The sequence below is a fragment of the Hemicordylus capensis genome, chromosome 1, assembly GCF_027244095.1.
Source record: "Hemicordylus capensis ecotype Gifberg chromosome 1, rHemCap1.1.pri, whole genome shotgun sequence".
Classification (NCBI taxonomy): Eukaryota; Metazoa; Chordata; class Lepidosauria; order Squamata; family Cordylidae; genus Hemicordylus; species Hemicordylus capensis.
In genome coordinates this window covers 331842151-331860320 of record NC_069657.1, presented here as the reverse complement: position 1 = coordinate 331860320, position 18170 = coordinate 331842151, and the positions used below count along the sequence as shown (strand labels likewise).

Here is an 18170-nt window from a genome sequence, read left to right as displayed (position 1 = left end):
TCTCATTTCTGTTCCAGTCATGGTGGAGTAGACAAGGATAGGAGGGATAGGCCACTGGGTTCTTACAAGGACAGGTGGAATGCTCAGGGTTGCCATACCACAACATTTGGCTCTGGATACCCAGAGCAAGGCCAGAATGTTCTTTCTCTGTGTTGCATCCATCCAAGGGCTGTATGGCTGCTTGGGATGGCTGCCTGGCCCAGGTTGCACATAGAGTGTCCACAACTTACTCTCCAAGCACAATTAGCAAGGGCAGGATGGCAGCTCCTGTCCAGCTAAATTGGAATGAACATCTAGGTTTTTGTGACTAAATATTAGTGCCAGAGGAACCCTAAGATAAACTAACCCTATTGAATGAGCATGGAACCTATTAAGATAATCTGAGAAGGTCTGGTTGTGGTTGCCACTGGATTGGTTCACAGCAACTCCAAACTGGGCCTTAGACAAGGGCCTAGACAGAGTTGCCCCGGGATTCTGGAATACACTTCCTAATGAAATTAGGGTTTCCCTCAATTTTGTTTTTTTAAACAAGGACCTGAAAACACATCTGGTTAGCCAGGCTTTTAGTTTATCGTTTTAAACTAAAACTTTGGGTTTTAGAGTTTTTATTTCTATTTTAAATTGTTTTAATTGTGTACATGTTTTAATGCTTTTTAGATTGTGAACTGCCCAGGGACTTGTTTGTATGGGGCGGTATACAAATGTAAGGAATAAATAAGAAATAATAATAGAAAACCTGAACTCCACTCCTTATCTGCATTTCTCCTCATTTATTCCATTGACAGTATTAGATTATTATGAAAATTATTTCACAGACTCATATAATTTTAGACTTAGAAGGGACCCTGGAGTTCTCCCAGCCAAAGCCCCTGCTCAGAGCAAAAAACCCCTACAGTCTCCCTGACAGACGGCTGCCCAGCCTCTGTTTGAAAACCTTTAGAGAAGGAGCCCACCATTTTTTTTTATTTGAGAACAAAAGCTTCTCAAGGCAGCTTATATAGCTAAAATGTAGGAGGAGGTGGTCCCCAAAGGGCCCAAAGACTAACTCAACACACGCACAGACAAAACTGGCAACAGTCACTGGGAAGTGTGCTATGCTGGGATGAACAATTGCTACTAAATATTAAAAAGCTATAAAAAGCTACTAAATATTTAAAAGCTATAACTTTAAAAGGTGCCTCTTTGCCAGTTAGCAGAGGTCTACAAATTATACGAAAGTTTACTAATTAAAGAAAATTATACTAAAGGTTGCTTTATTTTATTTTTATAATAAAAAAAAATTATTAGGTGTTTTTAATAGGTAATTAATACAACTATAGAGCTTTAGAGTCACATTATGTGAGCACCCAGTGCTTGAGAATATAATAAATATGGAATGCTTAACAAGGAGTCACAGTTCTATACCAAACCTAATTTTTTTTTCCCATCTTGACTTGTTGAACTTGGTGTTGATCTACACAAAAGTTTGCTAAAATGCCCACAAAGCCCTGGCTTACCGATCCACACAACTGTCATCCTCAAGAAAAGATGTAATGAATATTGGTGGGGGTTGGTCTGCTTTCTCTTTGTGAGTTGCAAATTCAAAGTATACAGGCCTTAAGTACAAATGGAACTCATCAAAACCCATTTCTCCTGCAAATTCTTTGTAGAGTCTAAAAGAAAAAATATATACACTCATATATTCCATTATAATGCGTTTTATAGGACATGCATTAGAGAAATTAACTTTGCAAATGTTCCTCAACCACTGCCAGTGTCATCAAGAAAACTGCAACTTACTGCCTGTTGAACTCCAATTAGTCTCCACACATGTATTGGTAATTTAAGAACTTCATTTTAAAAAAGAGAGAGTTTTATGCAACTTTCTAGGAATATTCTTAATACAGGCCTGCAGCACGGTTTCACCTAGATAGAAATAAAAGAGGGACAGGAAAGTCTAGCGGCTGGGTTTTACTAAAGAGGTTTTACTGTACCTTTGTTTGTGACAGTTACATTTTGTTTAATATTGTAATGTTAAGCCCATAATGAGTCTGAATGGATGAGGAGGGGGACATTTTGACTGATGGTGTGACAGAAGATGAAAACACGATTTGTCCACACAGTGGTTTAAAAGACAAAGATGTCAACAAGATTCTAAATAGGTGCTGAGAATCTGGATATGTATACATTTTAATCAACAAACCCAAAAATATAATAAAAGCAGGGAAAATTCCTTAAGGGCAATTATATGACTGTTGTTGCTACTGCTGCTTTTGGATAACATGCAAAACTCTTTACATTTCCATCCTAAATGCTCTCTACTGACCTGCCCAGCTGTGCACTTTCTACTGCTGCCTCTATCAGTCGATGACGGAGGGTTAGAAGTTCAAGAAGTCTTGAGAAGACATTCAGAATAAAAGCTTGTTTTCCTTTGATCCGTTTCTGTTCTTCCTCTGCTCCTGATTTTAATGCTGACATAGCAATCTCTCTCACAAGAGAAGGATCTTCAGCCACAACATCTGTGAATAACTAGCGGGAAGCATACGATTTAAATTTTTTAAAATAAAAACCAATATTGTTATTTGATGGTTTTATTGACTCAGTATTACTATAGCGATCATGTTCTTGCCTTCAGAAGATTTTATGGAAAAGTGGGTTATACAAATTTAAAAACCAGTATTTTATATAGGCCCTACTTTCTCACTGTAATGTATTTTTTATCTTATTGTTGAAAAGATTTGATGTGTGTGTGAAATATATAATATCAGGTATATCTATATCAGGTATCTTGATGTAGTAGTAACATTTCAGCTAACATGGTTAATTTTGGGCAAGGTTTAGAACAACTCATAATAGCTCCTTGCATAATGGAAGGCACTAATTAATTTTTTCATATGCACAACAAGGAGCTCCTTTCAAAGTGAATGAAATAAATTGCCCAGTTATAAACAGAAATTCCTTTAAAGTTTATGCTGAAAGCTTTACTGAGCTATACCAATCAAGGAACAATGATAAGCTTAACAGACAATTGCTTCATACTATCCACCCTTCATTAAAAGTAACACGACTACATAGAGCCTACAACATAGGCCACGGACGTTTTAAAAACACCACAGCAATGGGAAATCCTGACACTGTCCAGTCCACCCAAATCAAAACATGACATTGTTCTGGTGCCAAGAGTAGACCTATACTGTATTAGGTTAGCTCCCTTCTAGGTAAATGAGTCCCATTCAACCACAGCGTGGACAATTCAGTGCTTGGACTTAAGACCTGTTAAGACTTCCTCTGAAGACACAGAAGAGCAGGATCCTGTGGCAGCACCCAGTAAAGATGGGGACCAAGCTTTATTGGATGCTTTCTTAGGGATGGTCCCCCACACACAGCCCCCCATGGCACCTCTTTGGAAGGAACCCAATGTCCTTCGTAAACATCCCCTGCCTAGCTTCAGACCTTCCCTCATGACCCCTGAGAATTCATATTGATGGCAGGCTCATATTGAAACTCAGATCTGGGGACACAGTGCTGATCTGGCAGCCTGAGGCCAGTTGACCTGGCCTATTCTGAAAAGGACACAATAAGTCCCATACATGCTCAAGATTAAAGATCCAGGGACAGGTAGAGTCAGCAGGCTCACTATAAAGCCTTCAGGCTCTGGCTGCTCAGTGCTGATGCATCAGCAATGTGAGGAAGCTGCTTTATACCCAGCTTTGTAAACCCAGTTTTAGCTAGTCCCAGCTTCCTGACCAACACCTTACTCCTGAGGCCTGGAACCTCCTGAATTGCTCAGGTTTGGTGGGGGTTTCCAGTTGTAGAGCAGCTTAAAGCATCATAGTCCCTATCCTGGGCTGCAGATGACCAAGTTACTTGAAAGCAATTAGAAACTACCACATATTTAAGGAATATAAAACAAACACACATCTTTCTGAACTGAAGAGCCATAAAAAGACTCTGGACTTTCCATGGTGAGCCATGTGTCCACTGCAAGCTGAAGGACCTCATTCTCCAGGTTAATTGCCCCACTGGCTGTCTTTGGCTTACAGATGTGCTGGAACTCCTGAAGGACATGACCCAGAGCTTTAGGGATCAGAGCCACCAGGCCAAGGGAGGGATGGAATTCTAGCAAATAAGTGTTCTTCAAAGCTGAACTTTAAAAAGAAAAAGAGGGAAAGAATTATAAAAGAATAGGATTGTGACAAGAAGGCAGACAAACATAAGCAGACAAGTGACACATACAACCAAAAACCGTTTTCTTATCATTTCACCTATCATTTTTTACAGGTCATTGGCTAGTTTAGTAAATTTCTATACTGCTTTTCAACAACAACAAAAAATTTCACAAAGTAGTTTAGAATGTCAGTAAAAATGAGAAGATTTAATGGCTTTTTAACTTTTGTAAAATTGGTTTTAGTTTTAAATTTTGTTTTTTATTTATTATTTTTATTTGTTGTTCAATTCATAAGACTTATCCCAAGGCAGTTTAGGCAGTTTTTAGCTGTTTACAACCAGAATTTAATTTTGTAAGTGGGATGTTAATAATTTTATTTGATTTATTATCTCTGTGAGCTGCCCTGAGCAGTATTGTACCTGGGATCAGAATATAAACAAGAAAGAAAGAAAGAAAGAAAGAAAGAAAGAAAGAAAGAAAGAAAGAAAGAAAACACAAGAGAAACTCCAGCAAAAGCTCTACATCTGGATTAGTTTATTTTAACCACAGTCACTTTAATTAAAGGGAACAACAGCGGGATGATTCTCGGTTTGTAAGATTAACATCAAACAAGGGCAGCAATAGTAGGCTACATTATAACACATGTAGCATATTAGATAGAAAAACATTACTCACGGACTGTTGTTAAGAGCAATTAACTTTTTTTCAATTATATATGGCGGAAAACCAAATTCATTGATGCCACCCTTGGGACCATCACGCCAAATCTTATGGTTATATTTACGCTGATTATCTATCTGAAAGTTGACCAAACAAAAAATATCCTCTAAGATTAAATATAGAGATTTTTTGGGAAGTTTTCAAGAGCATGATACTATGCCAGCATTTGTGAAATGTTGCAGTCACATATTGTGAAACAAGGATCAAGTTGCCAGATTTCATCTAGTAAAAATGCCTTCCATTCACTTTCTATTGTCTACCAAAATCTGGGGGAAAATATTTACATTATTACATTATTACTAAATTTACAATTAACATATATGTTTCCAATAGTGCGTTCAAGAATTTTAACATACAACTTGGGCATAGAATCATAGGGTAGCATCCTGAGCACTGCTTGTACAACAGTACTAATGCAAACCATTTTCCTTGCCCTTTCTTCCACCCTGCAACCTCCTGAGCCATTCCTGGGAGTCAAGGGTTCTTCCTCAACAATGGCATGGAACAGGTGGCGGCAGGAGGAGGGAGGAATCTCTGGAAACCATGAGAAGCCATCTTTCACATGCAAAAGGCAACCATGCATGGTTTGGAGGGACTCCTCCCTCCCTCTGTGGCCACTCATACCACATCCCATGCCATTGCTGAGGGGCTCTCAAGAATGACTTTTCATGGGGTGCAGAAAAGAGGAGGGACAGAAAAAAATGCTTTGCGCTAGCAGTCTTGTGCACACATTGTTCCAGATGATACCCATAGAATGTTAGAGTTGAAAGGGACCCTGGAAGTCTCCTAAGTCCAACTCAGTGTTCACTAGGGGTGTGCATTTTGGAATTTTCTTGTTTCGATTTGTATCCGAATTGAAACACCCCCGTTTTGTTTTGTACCCAAATTTTCTGAATCCGAATCAGCCCTGTTTTGTTTTGTAGCTGAATTTTCCAAATCCAAATTGATTGGATTTTTAAAAAGGGTCCCAGGGCAAAAAGAGTGGGTGGTGGTGGTAGTGTCCAATGGGTGGAAGCTAGCAGCCAAATTTCAAAGGAATTAGGCAAAGGGCTGATTTTTTGTGAATTTTTAAAGTTTACACATCTTTAAGAATTTTCACATAGGGAATAATGGAGATTCCAGCAAATGTATCACTTCAAATCAAGGGGAAAGGGATGACCCAGAGTGGAGTGTGGTGGGTGGTAGTGCCCAATGGGGGCAAGGAAACTTCCAGAATTATTTCAAAGAAATTGGGCAAAGGGCTGATTTGTTGTGATTTGATGAAGTTTAAGTGTCTAAGATTTCTCCCATAGGGAATAATGGAGGTTTAGGTTTCAGCAGCCCCATAATTCCACTTGGGGGACACTGGGGTTGCCCAGAGCGAGGGGTTGTGTAGTGCACATAGGGTGCCAACCACTTCCATACCCACAAGCCCGTGGGGTACTGGGTTTTGTTGTTTCTGAGGTGTTCATTGTAGATTCTCTGGTAGCATATGAGATTTTCAGTGAAAAACAAGAATCCACTCTCATATGCTACCAGAAAATCTACACTCAGAACACCACAGAATCAACAGAACCCAGCACCCCATGGGTTAGCAATCCTTCCCTTGGCCAATGTGGGGTCAGTAAAGAGTGGCAAGAAGCAAAAGAGCCAATGCAGAACAAGGAGGGAATTGTCAGCAGGTCAGCCCATGATTTAGGTCACCGATCAGAAGGCTGGAAGGGTGGGAAATTCAAAGAGATGTCAAACACAAAATGGAGGTCTGAAACAACAAAACGTTTTGTAGCCGAAACAGGGACGTTTTGTTTTGTATACAAAACTTTTGGATCTGGAAAATGGGTGTTTTGTTTTGTCTACAAAACACCCGAAACAGGCTGTTTTGGGTACAAAACGTTTTGTATCCGAAATGTTTCGCACATCCCTAGTGTTCACTTGCTAAAATGAAAATGTTGATTTCACATATGGCAGAACAGTTCATGTCAATGGGGACAGGTTTCAAAGCTGACCACAACACGCCTTAGTTCAAATTGTTTACTGTATAGCCAGGGCTCAAACTTGAAGTCTATTCACCTGTTGGTTCAATATATCCCTCACCAGCTGCAGCTGAAGCTTTAGGCAAGTGCACTCATTGTTGTAGATAGTCACAAAATATCCAAGGTGGAAATCAAACCGAGGTCGTTTGTATATGATATCAGTTATCACTTGGGCCAAAGTACATCTTTCTTCCGAGTCTAAAGTGTGTTGGTAAGCTTCAAAGTAACTATCCAGAAGCTGAAAAGATATTCAAAACAAAAAATATTCAAGAAAGCTTTCTCTCTCTCTCTCACTCTGTTATTTTTAATGTGCTTTATATTAATTTTCTAATAAAGGAGTCCCTCTCAAGAGCTAATAAAAAGCTGAGTGCTTGAGGTAACATTTTAGCCAGGGAATTTCTGCTCAAACTCTTTTCTGTTCAAATGTTGTGCCAACTGTAATAAAAAAAACCCTCAAACTAGTGGTTTAGATAAATTTAAGGTATTAGAATTAGTGTCCAATATCCAGACTAACAACACATGCATGGAATGATTTTGTGTGTGCGTGCAACAGGGGAAGGGGGATTTTTGCTAACCTCCTCCTCCAATCTGCTGCTCCTGATGCTCCCTGAAAATAAGGCTGCAGGACCCTCAGGGACATATCTGCAGGGAACATCGGGGGCAGCAGAGGGAAGGGAAGGGATAAATGAAAATCACCTTCCCACACTACACATGTGAAACTTTCTTCTGTATATACCCTGTCAGTCTGAATGTCAGCAAGTGGAAAAAAAATCCAATGTTCTGTTACACAAATCCTTCTTGGTGACCGCTGCTGCTCAGAGTTCACACTTTTTGTGTGTGTACATTTTAGGCTGAAACTACAGGTGGCATCTGCAGCTGAGAGGAGAGCTGGTCTTGTGGTAGCAAGCATGACTTGTCTCCTTAGCTAAGCAGGGTCCACCCTGGTTGCATATGCATGGAAAACTAGAAGTGTGAGCACTGGAAAATATCCCCCTCAGGAGATGGAGCCGCTCTGGGAAGAGCAGAAGGTTGCAAGCTCCCTCACTGACTTCACCAAGATAGGGCTGAGAGAGAGTCCTGCCTGCAACCTTGGAGAAGCTGCTGCCAGTCTGTGAAGACAATACTGAGATAGAGCGACCTATGGTCTGACTCAGTATATGGCAGCTTCCTATGTTCCTGTGTTCAGCTTCTGTATATTTTCCTTAACTTCTTTGACCCACCCACTTTTGTACTCATAATCTCATATACCAAGCTGCTTCTGCACCCACAGGAGAAAAGAGGACTCGGTTCCTCCTCCTCTGCTACAGTCTAGGGAAAAAGCAGTTGGGAGGTACTTTTAAATGCAAGAAAAAAATAAGAACAGATTATGCAGTCAGCTTACTCCTCTTTACACTAGTCCTCTGCTGAAAACTATGTCCTCCCAGCGCTGTTGCTCTTGGAGTAAAAAAAACTGACAGAAAATGTACATATAACTGTATGTCACATCTTGTTAAAGCCTTACTATCTTAGTCTGTTTCTTACCAAAATACACTCAAGTTCCAAAATGGCTTGAGAATTCTCTTTACAGAAGTGGCTTTCCTAAAAGCACATGTGATTTTTATTTTATTCTTGCCTAAAAACACACGCAGCTATCACTTAGCTTTGTATGTTCAACTTTGTAAAGACATAAGCCCCATAGGTGTGGGGAAAAGAGAGATGCTAATCCCCTCCTCCACTCCGTGGAAGTCATATCCCCACACTGATGCACCTGAAATCTTCTCCCTTCCCACACTCTTCACAGTTACGGGGTTTGTGGGACGGTGGGCATTTCCAAGGCTGGGACACCCCAGGCTGCTGATCATGGAAATGCCCACCATCATGCTTATGGTTTGTCTTCAGACAAACAGCATAACTGTAAAGAGTGTGTGGAAGGAGAACTTTCGGGTGCAACAGCACCAGGGCTGCAACTTCCGCATGCACCCTGGAATGCTGTACGTGAGTTATATTACTAGGAACATAGGAACATAGGAAATTGCCATATACTGAGTCAGACCATTGGTCTATCTAGCTCAGTATTGTCTTCACAGACTGGAAGCGGCTTCTCCAAGGTTGCAGGCAGGAATCTCTCTCAGCCCTATCTTGGAGATGCCAGGGAGGGAACTTGAAACCTTCTGCTCTTCCCAGAGCGGCTCCATCCCCTGAGGGAAATATCTTGCAGTGCTCACACATCAAGTCTCCCATTCATATGCAACCAGGACAGACCCTGCTTAGCTATGGGGACAAGTCATGCCTGCTACCACAAGATCAGCATTTCTCTCATGTAGTGTGAGTGTTAAGTGATAAGTGCCAAATCACGTTCAGACAAGGATGAAAGCTGCTTTTCAACAGGAGTGATTATCTTAGCATGCCTCAGTATGGTTTTATCTTCACAGCCTCACTCTAAAAACCAAAAGGACAACTTCAAAATCACAATATATTCATCTCTAAGTTGTTTTCTGTCTTTATCCTCAAAACTGAGTTGAGGCAAACCTAAGAAATTGTAGGCAGCAGATAATGCCCATCACTTTGCTTGGCTCTCACTGTGTTTATTTTGTACTCTCTGCATATACAGGGGCCAAGGGGGAAAATATCTGCACTATATCATTGCTTCTGCTACATAAAGGGGATCTTGTTACCTTTGGTTTCTTCTGCTACTCTTGTTTACACTTCACTAATTTTTTATCCTTTGCAATGCAGAGTCACTGGACATGGACAGTGACTCATTTGTGCTTTTATGTTGTGCATTATGTTGTGTATCAGAAAGAATTCTACTAATTCCTGAATTTCATCTACTGTACAAGAAAAAGCGGGGGGTGGGGGGGGAGAGATGGTAGATGGGCCTCCTTACTATAAAGCAGACTTTCTGTGTTACTATGAAGCTGAATTTCATCAAGAGAAGCAAGCAGTAACTCTTTGGAAATGTAGATGGTATTGCCTCTTTGTATGCAGAGCCCCAAACACCCACATGCTAAGTTGATTGTAATAAGTGCTCTCAGAACTCTCATTTTAAATAAGAATGTACCTGCCATTTATTTTCTAAAAATGCTGATTCACAAGTCCAAAGGTCAAGCAGTACTGCAGAACGATCCACTGATTCATGTGCCCATGCTGTGTAGTTACTGGAATCACTGTCTGCTTTGTGGCCTTGGGGGGGAAAAGAGAACAAACTTTCCCACAGAAACCATCAGACTAAGAGGCCACAAAAAATTAGTAGATAATAATTCCCACTTACAATAGGAACACACTTCTTTATTCCTCACCTTCATTTCTCCTTGGCAAAAGCCTTCCTTGCTTCACACAACTCAACATAAAGCAGCAGAGCAGTCCAAATACAAATCAAATTTTCAGATGTAACAAAATCCAGCTGAGCACTCCGGTGAGCTTTCAGCTAATCAACAAATTGTGGTTCCATACTATACATGCCTGAAGTTGCTGGTTTTCTGTGTAGATTATGGAACAGTATTTCACATACATCTTTGTGGAGTCCCAATGCATTAGGCACTGGCTCATTCATTTCAAAGTTTCTGTTCAGTGAAGTTAGACCCCTGCTAACTTGACAAAGAGGCACATTTAATGTGGTGATTCTCTTTTATTTAGCAGGGGGAGAGTAACTGGCCCTATCCACCGCCAGCACAGTACCTCCAGTGACTGTTGCTGGTGTCTATCTTATGTTTCTTTTTAGATTGTGAGCTCTTTGGGGACAGGGAGCCATTTTATTTTATTTTATTTTATTTTATTTTATTTTATTTATTTATTTATTTATTTATTTATTTATTATTTCTCTGTGTAAACTGCCATGAGCCATTTTTGGAGGGGCAGTATAGAAATCGAATAAAATAAATAAACAAATAACTGCAGATTGTTTTTGTCATGTTATAACAGATCATTATAGAAGATTGTTATAATGCGGTAAAACCTGATCACTCAGCAACAGGCACTCTGATAGGAGAGCTTCTGGCATGCTTCCCTGGGAGTTATTCACAGATGGCTTCATGCCGCAGGGTATCCAAGGAGCGAATCTAGTTCATACTAGATTCGAAGCAGTTTAATTCAGGGGATTAGATGGAAAGTTTACATAGCCATGGGCTCCTCCCCACACTCCCTGTGATCTTTCTCCTATGTGTGTTCCCACTGCTTGTTCTAGTTTTTTCCTCCAACCAATCAGATCCCAGGAGCAGGCGCAAGACGCCTCCCTTCAGTATTCCCCTTCTTTTTAGTTTGGCAGCCAGCTGGATTTCCGCAAAAGTGACAAGTCAAAACAACAGAATATTAAACCCCAACCTGCAGTCTCCATTGTTAAGCTTCCAAACATCTGCATATGTAAGCTGTGTTCCCTTGATGGCCAAACTTGAAAGCATAGGAAGACACACATTTTGCTTGCGTTTAACTCAGGGATTTCTCCCTCCCTGCCCCTCCCGTTCTGGACTCCCTTCACAGAACTGTATCAATCTGCCACAACTCCTCCCCCACCCCACCCCCAGCAATAGCAAATCACTCAAAGAGCATACCAGATGGAGCTGTCAAACTTTGATGACACTTGGTGTTACAGAAGTCTACCCAGCAGACATTTTTTTTAAAAACACACATGAAAGTGTGAGTAGGCTGAACTATGGGCAATGGCCCCTCCGTACATCAAAGAAAAACATCGGGGGGGGGGGGGGTCCCAAAAGCTGCTGGAAATACAGGATTTTTAAAGGGAGGACATACTTCAGGCTAAGCCAGAATGCCCAGCCTCAACTCGGGGGGAAACAGAGTCATGTCTGTACTCATCCCTGATAGCCTGCAGGGACTTGGGGGATAAATGCAGATAATACGTGGACTGGCGCATTCCATTCCGGAGGAGGCCATGTGTGTAAAGCCTCCAGGTGATTATTCTTTTGGATAACAACTTGCAATTCTGTTACCTTTTTGCTTCCTGTTCTGTTCGGTTCATACAGAAACATTGTCTATTCTCATGCTGACTGTTGGTAGTTCAAATGGATGAGCAAGATCCATGAGGGGTTAGTGTATACAGTGACCATAAAAACTATGATGGCAGACATCAGCAGCAGTCCCCTCTGATAGTTGATAGGTATGTGCACAAATCAATTTTGTTATTCGATTTGTGCCCCAAACAAATCACCCCTGATTTGTTTTGTATTCAAATCTACACCCTCCAAATCACCCCAGATTTGATTTGTATTTGCTTGGCTTTGATTTGGATTCAGACCACTTTGGGTGGTGGGTAGATCCCCATGGGTGTGACCTACCAACCAGATTTCAAGGCCTTGGGACACTTAGTTGATTTTTCATGGGGTTGTGGTTTTTGTTTTTGTTTTTTTAGTTTTTACTGATTTTGAACATTTCTGCCATAGGAAACAATGGGGATTTGAAGTTGTCATATCCTAACCCTAACATGAATCCCCAGCTTTCATTTAAAAAAAAAAAAAAAAGCTAAGCTCTAGCCCTTGTAAATGTGGAGTTATGAAGCCAAATGTGCAGTCATTTTTCAAGTGTTTGGATTCTTTGCTGTATAATAACTTTTCCTCATAATGAATCCCTACGAGGATTCATTGCACACCTTCATTTCTTCTGTTCATTTTGACCCCACTGCTTTGCAGGTGGGGGTGGGGAATAAGTGGCATCCCACTTTCCAGCTACCCTGCAACCCACAAGCTACTGGGTACTCAGTTTATATTTTAGGAATTCTTGAGGTGTTTAGACTCTTTGGTGTGTAATGAATCCTCATAGGGATTCATTATGAGGAAAGGTTATTATTCATTCATTCACTCAATTTCTATACCGCCCTTCCAAAATGGCTCAGCAAAGACACTAAAGAGCCTACACTCTTGAAAAAAAAAAATCCTAGAACAAACTGAGCAATACTCCACTGCTTTGTGGGTGGGAGGGGGTGTAGTTGGCAAATGGCAGTTGACAGTTGGCACTGTAGAAAAGATAGTCAAAATGAATAGAAGAAATGAAGGTGTGTAATGAATCCTCATAGGGATTCATTGAGGAGAAGTTATTATACGCCAAAGAATCCAAACACTTGAAAAATAGTTACCACATATTTTGCTCCATAACTCCACTTCTACAAGGGCTAGAGCTTAGATTTTTTTAAAAAAATGAAAGCTGGGAATCTGGGGAAATTAATAGGAGGGATACAGATCTCAAATCGATTTGAATCAAATCAGGTGCAATTCGATTTGTACCCAAATCTAGCCAATGGACCACAGGGGTGATTTGTTTTGTCTTCAAATTACTCGAATCAGGCAGATTTGAGTACAAATTGGTCTGTACCCGAATCAATGTGCACATCCCTAATAGTTGATACTGTATCTCAAAGGCACTTTCTCTTAGAGCTACCATCTCTGGCTGGATCTAAGAGATACACACAGATTTCCTAACCCATGTTGGCCTCATCATAGTAATGTTGTTAGAGGTTGTTGATTTTTACCCACAATAGGTAAAACAGCAGAGCACTAAGGAATGAGCACACACTCCAGTTACAGAGTAGGCAGCGGAGGATGGTTTGGATATTGCAGCTATTTAGAGAAAACACATGGAGATCCTTGTATGACTAAACACTAAATATTTATTGGTTAAATACACTTAGATAGGAAAGACCTATATCTAATCTAAAGGACTACATAATGGATAGGTAAGAAGAGAGAGATAGATGTTTCCATCTGCTCTCTAGGAGGCAAGGAAGGATTGTGACTCAGCACAGGAAGTGCTGCAGAGTCAGTTTAGGGGTCATAGAATAGGGACAGATAGGGAGACCCTTACTCACTGTCTCTACTCCCAATGCCCCTAGTGGTCATTAGGACAGTTGGTGCAAAAGGTCGATGCACTGGAAGTTCATCTCCAACAAATGCAGGGACAGGGATTTGCAGTGGTGATTTCCCTTGCCTATTTGCTTCTGCAAATGCCCCTTGCCAACTAGTTTTAACTCATGTTTCCCCATAGCCAGACGTCCAGACTGGAAATAAGGCTGATGTAGAAAAAATAGCCCAAGGAGGCATTTGAAGGAAGAACCAATATGCATGAGAAAGATTAAGAACTTCTTCCTCCTGCTGCCAAATCTTTCCTTCATATGCCTTCCCACACCCTGCACCCACTATATCACCTTGACAAACTTAAGTTCAGAAACATGCATTTATTGAGGCCACATGTAATTCCATGCTCTGAGGGAAGCTGTACAGAGATACAGAAAAGTAAGCTGATCTCTCTTATTGGACAAATTTCTGATGCTGAGGGAATAGCAAGCGGACTCTTCAGATAGTACTTTCTTTGTAACTCAAAATATTTTGATGCTCTTGTACTTCCAGGATGCTTTCCAGATTACCTGCTACAACAGTGTCACTACGTGTCCATTAAGTGTGATTCCGTACTGCCTGTGTTTCAAAATCACAGTCCTTGCGCTGTCAGCAAGGTGCCGTTCACATTTTTGATGCCTTCTTTTGGATTTTATACTTGCTTTTTAGTCCTACAACGTTGCATGTATGTCGCAAAAAAGAGCTGTATTTCCCCATTGTAAGAGGGTTGCGCGAGCTATTTATGTTTTCAAAACAATCTTGCCAACTAACTTATTTTACACATTTTATTCTCAAAAACCCCAGTGGTTCAGTCTGTGTGTTTGTAAAACCCTACATTCATGGTCTGTTGTGAAAACTGCATGCAGGCTATATTAAAATACGGTATCAGCTAAAAAACAAGCACTAAACAGAGTTAGTGTGGAACCAGGTATGTAGCTATAATGCAGGTGGGGGGGGTGTCCCTGGGCTGCTGGTACCTGTTGGAATTCCAAGGAGCACCAGAGGCTCACCCCACATCTTGGGTCACCCAGACACTGGGTGCCCAATGTCATTAAACCCCATCGCAACTTCCCAACACCAGGCCCTCACTGGCTTTACAGTTGCTCGCCCACTCCGTTGCCACTGCTGCTGGCCTGCCTCACATGGCTGGCTGCCATGCGCTCTAATAATAGAATGATGCCAACATCAGACTGTGATGCAGTCCAGCAAAGGCAAGCAGCATGGACTGGTGGTAGAGCGTGAGCAGCATGCCAGCAGGGAGCAGCAGATGAGTTATAGCAACAGCAGGTAGCAATGGGGGCTGCCCCAGATCTCATCCTGGGGTCGCCCTCATCATCACTACACCACTGTGTAGGACAATAAATAGACAAGCGGAAAATGGCTCAGTGTGTGATCAGCACACCCAGTCAAAGACTCACTCCCTGTTGAACTTCTAGACTGAAACAGGAAGCTGCCTTATACAGAGGCAGACCATGGGTCCATCTAGCTCAGTCTTGTCTACACCAAGGGTCCCCAACCTGCAGCCCTCCAGATGTTGCTGAACTACAGTTCCCATCATCCCAGCCACAAGGGTGATGAGAATTGTAGTTTGGCAACATTTGGAGGGCTGCAGGTTAGGGACCCCTGGTCTACACTGACTGGAGTGTCTCTCCGGGATTTCAGGGTGGTGGTGGGTCTTTCCTAGTCCCACCTGGAGAAGCCAGGGATTGAATCTGGCATTTTCTGCATGCAAAGCAGTTGTTCTACCACTGTTCTACCACAGATATTGCAGCGCTGGTAGTTGTATCAATATCTTACCTTTCTCAATGTAGTGGGATGCCAGAAGTAAAAGCTGCTCTTCTACCTCTTGCAAGTCCTGCAGGGCTACATCATACATTACATAAGCCCCGCGCTGATCCTGTGTGTGGATGTAGCCATCTTTTGTAGTATAAAAATCATCGTGATTTTCTATCTCAGCAAACTCCATAAATTGCGCACTGTGAACCTGCAGGAAAAGATTACCAAATGAAATGATGAAGCAAACTACAATGCGTATGCATTTTATTGCATGACTAAGTACATTGGTGCAGTTGGCCAGACATTCTAATTAATTGTTAGGCTGCTATGACACGTATCCTATTTCAAGTGGTCAGATCTGGAAGCTCCACATAAGGGAACTATAACTTTTCTTCCTTCCTTCCTTTCTTAAGATTGATAATCCACACCTTTACAAAAGGTCCCAGGGCAACTGATAAAAGTGAAAATTAATAACAACAACATTAAAACCACTAACAAACTACTAAAAACACATCTATCTTAGTCCACCTGAATAAAACCCTATTCACCAGCCACCTAAAACAGGAGAGAGGGGAAACCAACGAGGCTCCCTTGGGATTGCATTCCAAAGTAAAGGGGCCACAGCAGAGAATGCCCTGCAAATAAACAGTGGCTATCAAACATCTGGAAGAAAGACATGCAAGAGGTCCTCTCTGTTAGATCACGTAGGGTACACAGTTTCATGTGGGACAAGACAGTCCTTCTGGTACCCTGGTCCCAAACCATGAAGGGCTTTAAAGATAATCACCAACATGTTGAATTGCACCCAGAAACAAACTGGTCAATGCACTCCCGTAAGATCAGTGTTATATGGTCCATGAGTCTTGACCCTGTCAAGAGTTTTGCTGCTGCATTTTGGGATCAAAAGCTCAGCGGTACAGTATCTGCTTTGCTTGCAGAAAGGTTCAATCCCTGGCAGCATCTCCAGGTAGGGCTAGGAAGGACTCCTGCCTAAAACCTTGGAAACACCTAGATCGGGCAGCAGTGATATAGGAAGATACCTTATCTTTACCTTTACCTTCAGGTGTATATGGAAGTAAGTTGCACATAAGTAGGGCTTCTTTGGATTCTAGCCTTGGAGATGTTTAACTCTCTCTGTGTCCTAATACCCTTTAAATTGCCCTTCAGCTTAGAACCAACTATCTTGTAAGGACAGCTAAGTTTCTAGTTGGAGAAAGATTTATAACTTGGGAAGCCTAGCTAATGTTCGGAGTAGAAAGCATCTGGGATTTCAGAAAGATTATGGATGTGGTGGGGAAAGGCAGGTCACAGGGTAGAGGAGGAAGGGAGGCTTTGTGCCTATGAGTGTCTGTCTTTTAATCTGCATATTGGCAGATGAGAAAGTATAGCCTTTGCCAAATGTAGAACCCCAAAATTATTGGCACATAAAGCATATTTCCTTTCATTTCTGCTCCACATATTATCAACTTGGGTAAATATAGTTTGTCACACACACATTGTCATTTCCTCTTGAAAGGGGACTGGGGATTCCCTAAAGATTCCCTATATAGAGCACCCTCTAAAATATAAAATTTACTCTATAAAACATGGTATCTTTGCCAGTCCTAGTGTGGCATTTTTTAAATTTATGTGTATTCCATTTACAAAGTTATCATATGCCTTACCTTATAGTCAGCTGGTGTATAATGTATATAGCAATGAGAACCAAGACCACCAAAGGCACCAATGCCTCCTTTGACTGCGTTTACCCAGCAGGAATCTTCCGCATTGGAGACCAGATTACCAGCACTCAAGGAAAGACCCGAGGTGCTGATTGTTAGTGTCCGTTCAACCGATCTAAAGTAGTTAAGGATTCCCAGGCAAACTCTCTGTACAAATGAAATGATAACAACAACAGGAGTAATATATCTTATGCTGCCTTTACACTTTTATATAACTCTTACACAAGGTTTTGAGGAATTTTATTTTTACCTGCAGCTCTCTAATTCTTAAGTGACGCAAATAAAGGAGAGACAAGTAGGCTCCTTTGCTCATGGTAGCATTCTTGGTGCTGGCCTCTACATCCTCATCAAACCCCAGCAGCTGCAAGGTGGCTGTGTAACTATAGCTTTTATCCAAGACGGGAAAATTCAATTAAAATACTGTTCCTCAAAGAGATTTCTAAGCTATATTTAGATTAAATAATCTCTTATAGAAGTGAACTTCCTGTTGAAATCACTCACATGGAAACTTCCATTGCAGAATAGCATGTAGAAGAGGGAACCAGAATATTTTGGTACGATCACATATAAGGGAATGTCAGTGAATACAAACCTCATATCCATAACTGTATATAAGTACAAACACATATTTATTTGTTACATTTCTATCCCACTTTTCCTCAGGACAGTGTACCCTCCCTTTAATCCTCACAATACCACAACAGAAGGCAGGTTAGACTGAGAGATAACATAAGAACATCCCTGCTGGATCAGCCCAAAGGTCACCCCATGAATTTCATGGCTGAGTGAGGTTTTGAACCTTGGTTTCCCTGCTCCTAGTCCAACACTCTACCTTGGCTTCAACTTATGTCCAACACATTGGTTCTTTATATGCATGTATAAGGGAAGCATTACATAAGAACATAAGAACAGCCTTGCTGGATCAAACCTAAGGCCTATCTAGTCCAGCACTCTATTTCACACGGTGGCCCACCAGAAG

General features: G+C 41.3%; 1 protein-coding gene across 1 annotated transcript in view; it reads right to left on the bottom strand.

Annotated features, from left to right (window-relative positions):
• The window catches only part of LOC128339212 (uncharacterized), a 40391-nt gene that overhangs the window by 9798 nt on the left and 12423 nt on the right, over positions 1 to 18170 (bottom strand). Inside the window, exons 4-12 of the mRNA XM_053282749.1 lie at positions 17442 to 17577; positions 17135 to 17338; positions 15492 to 15678; positions 9920 to 10041; positions 6917 to 7117; positions 4823 to 4944; positions 3899 to 4127; positions 2306 to 2508; positions 1497 to 1652 (exon numbers count right to left, since the gene is read on the bottom strand). Of these exons, the coding sequence (XP_053138724.1) occupies positions 1497 to 1652; positions 2306 to 2508; positions 3899 to 4127; positions 4823 to 4944; positions 6917 to 7117; positions 9920 to 10041; positions 15492 to 15678; positions 17135 to 17338; positions 17442 to 17577 (1560 nt within the window). The remainder of the gene's footprint in view (positions 1 to 1496; positions 1653 to 2305; positions 2509 to 3898; positions 4128 to 4822; positions 4945 to 6916; positions 7118 to 9919; positions 10042 to 15491; positions 15679 to 17134; positions 17339 to 17441; positions 17578 to 18170) is intronic.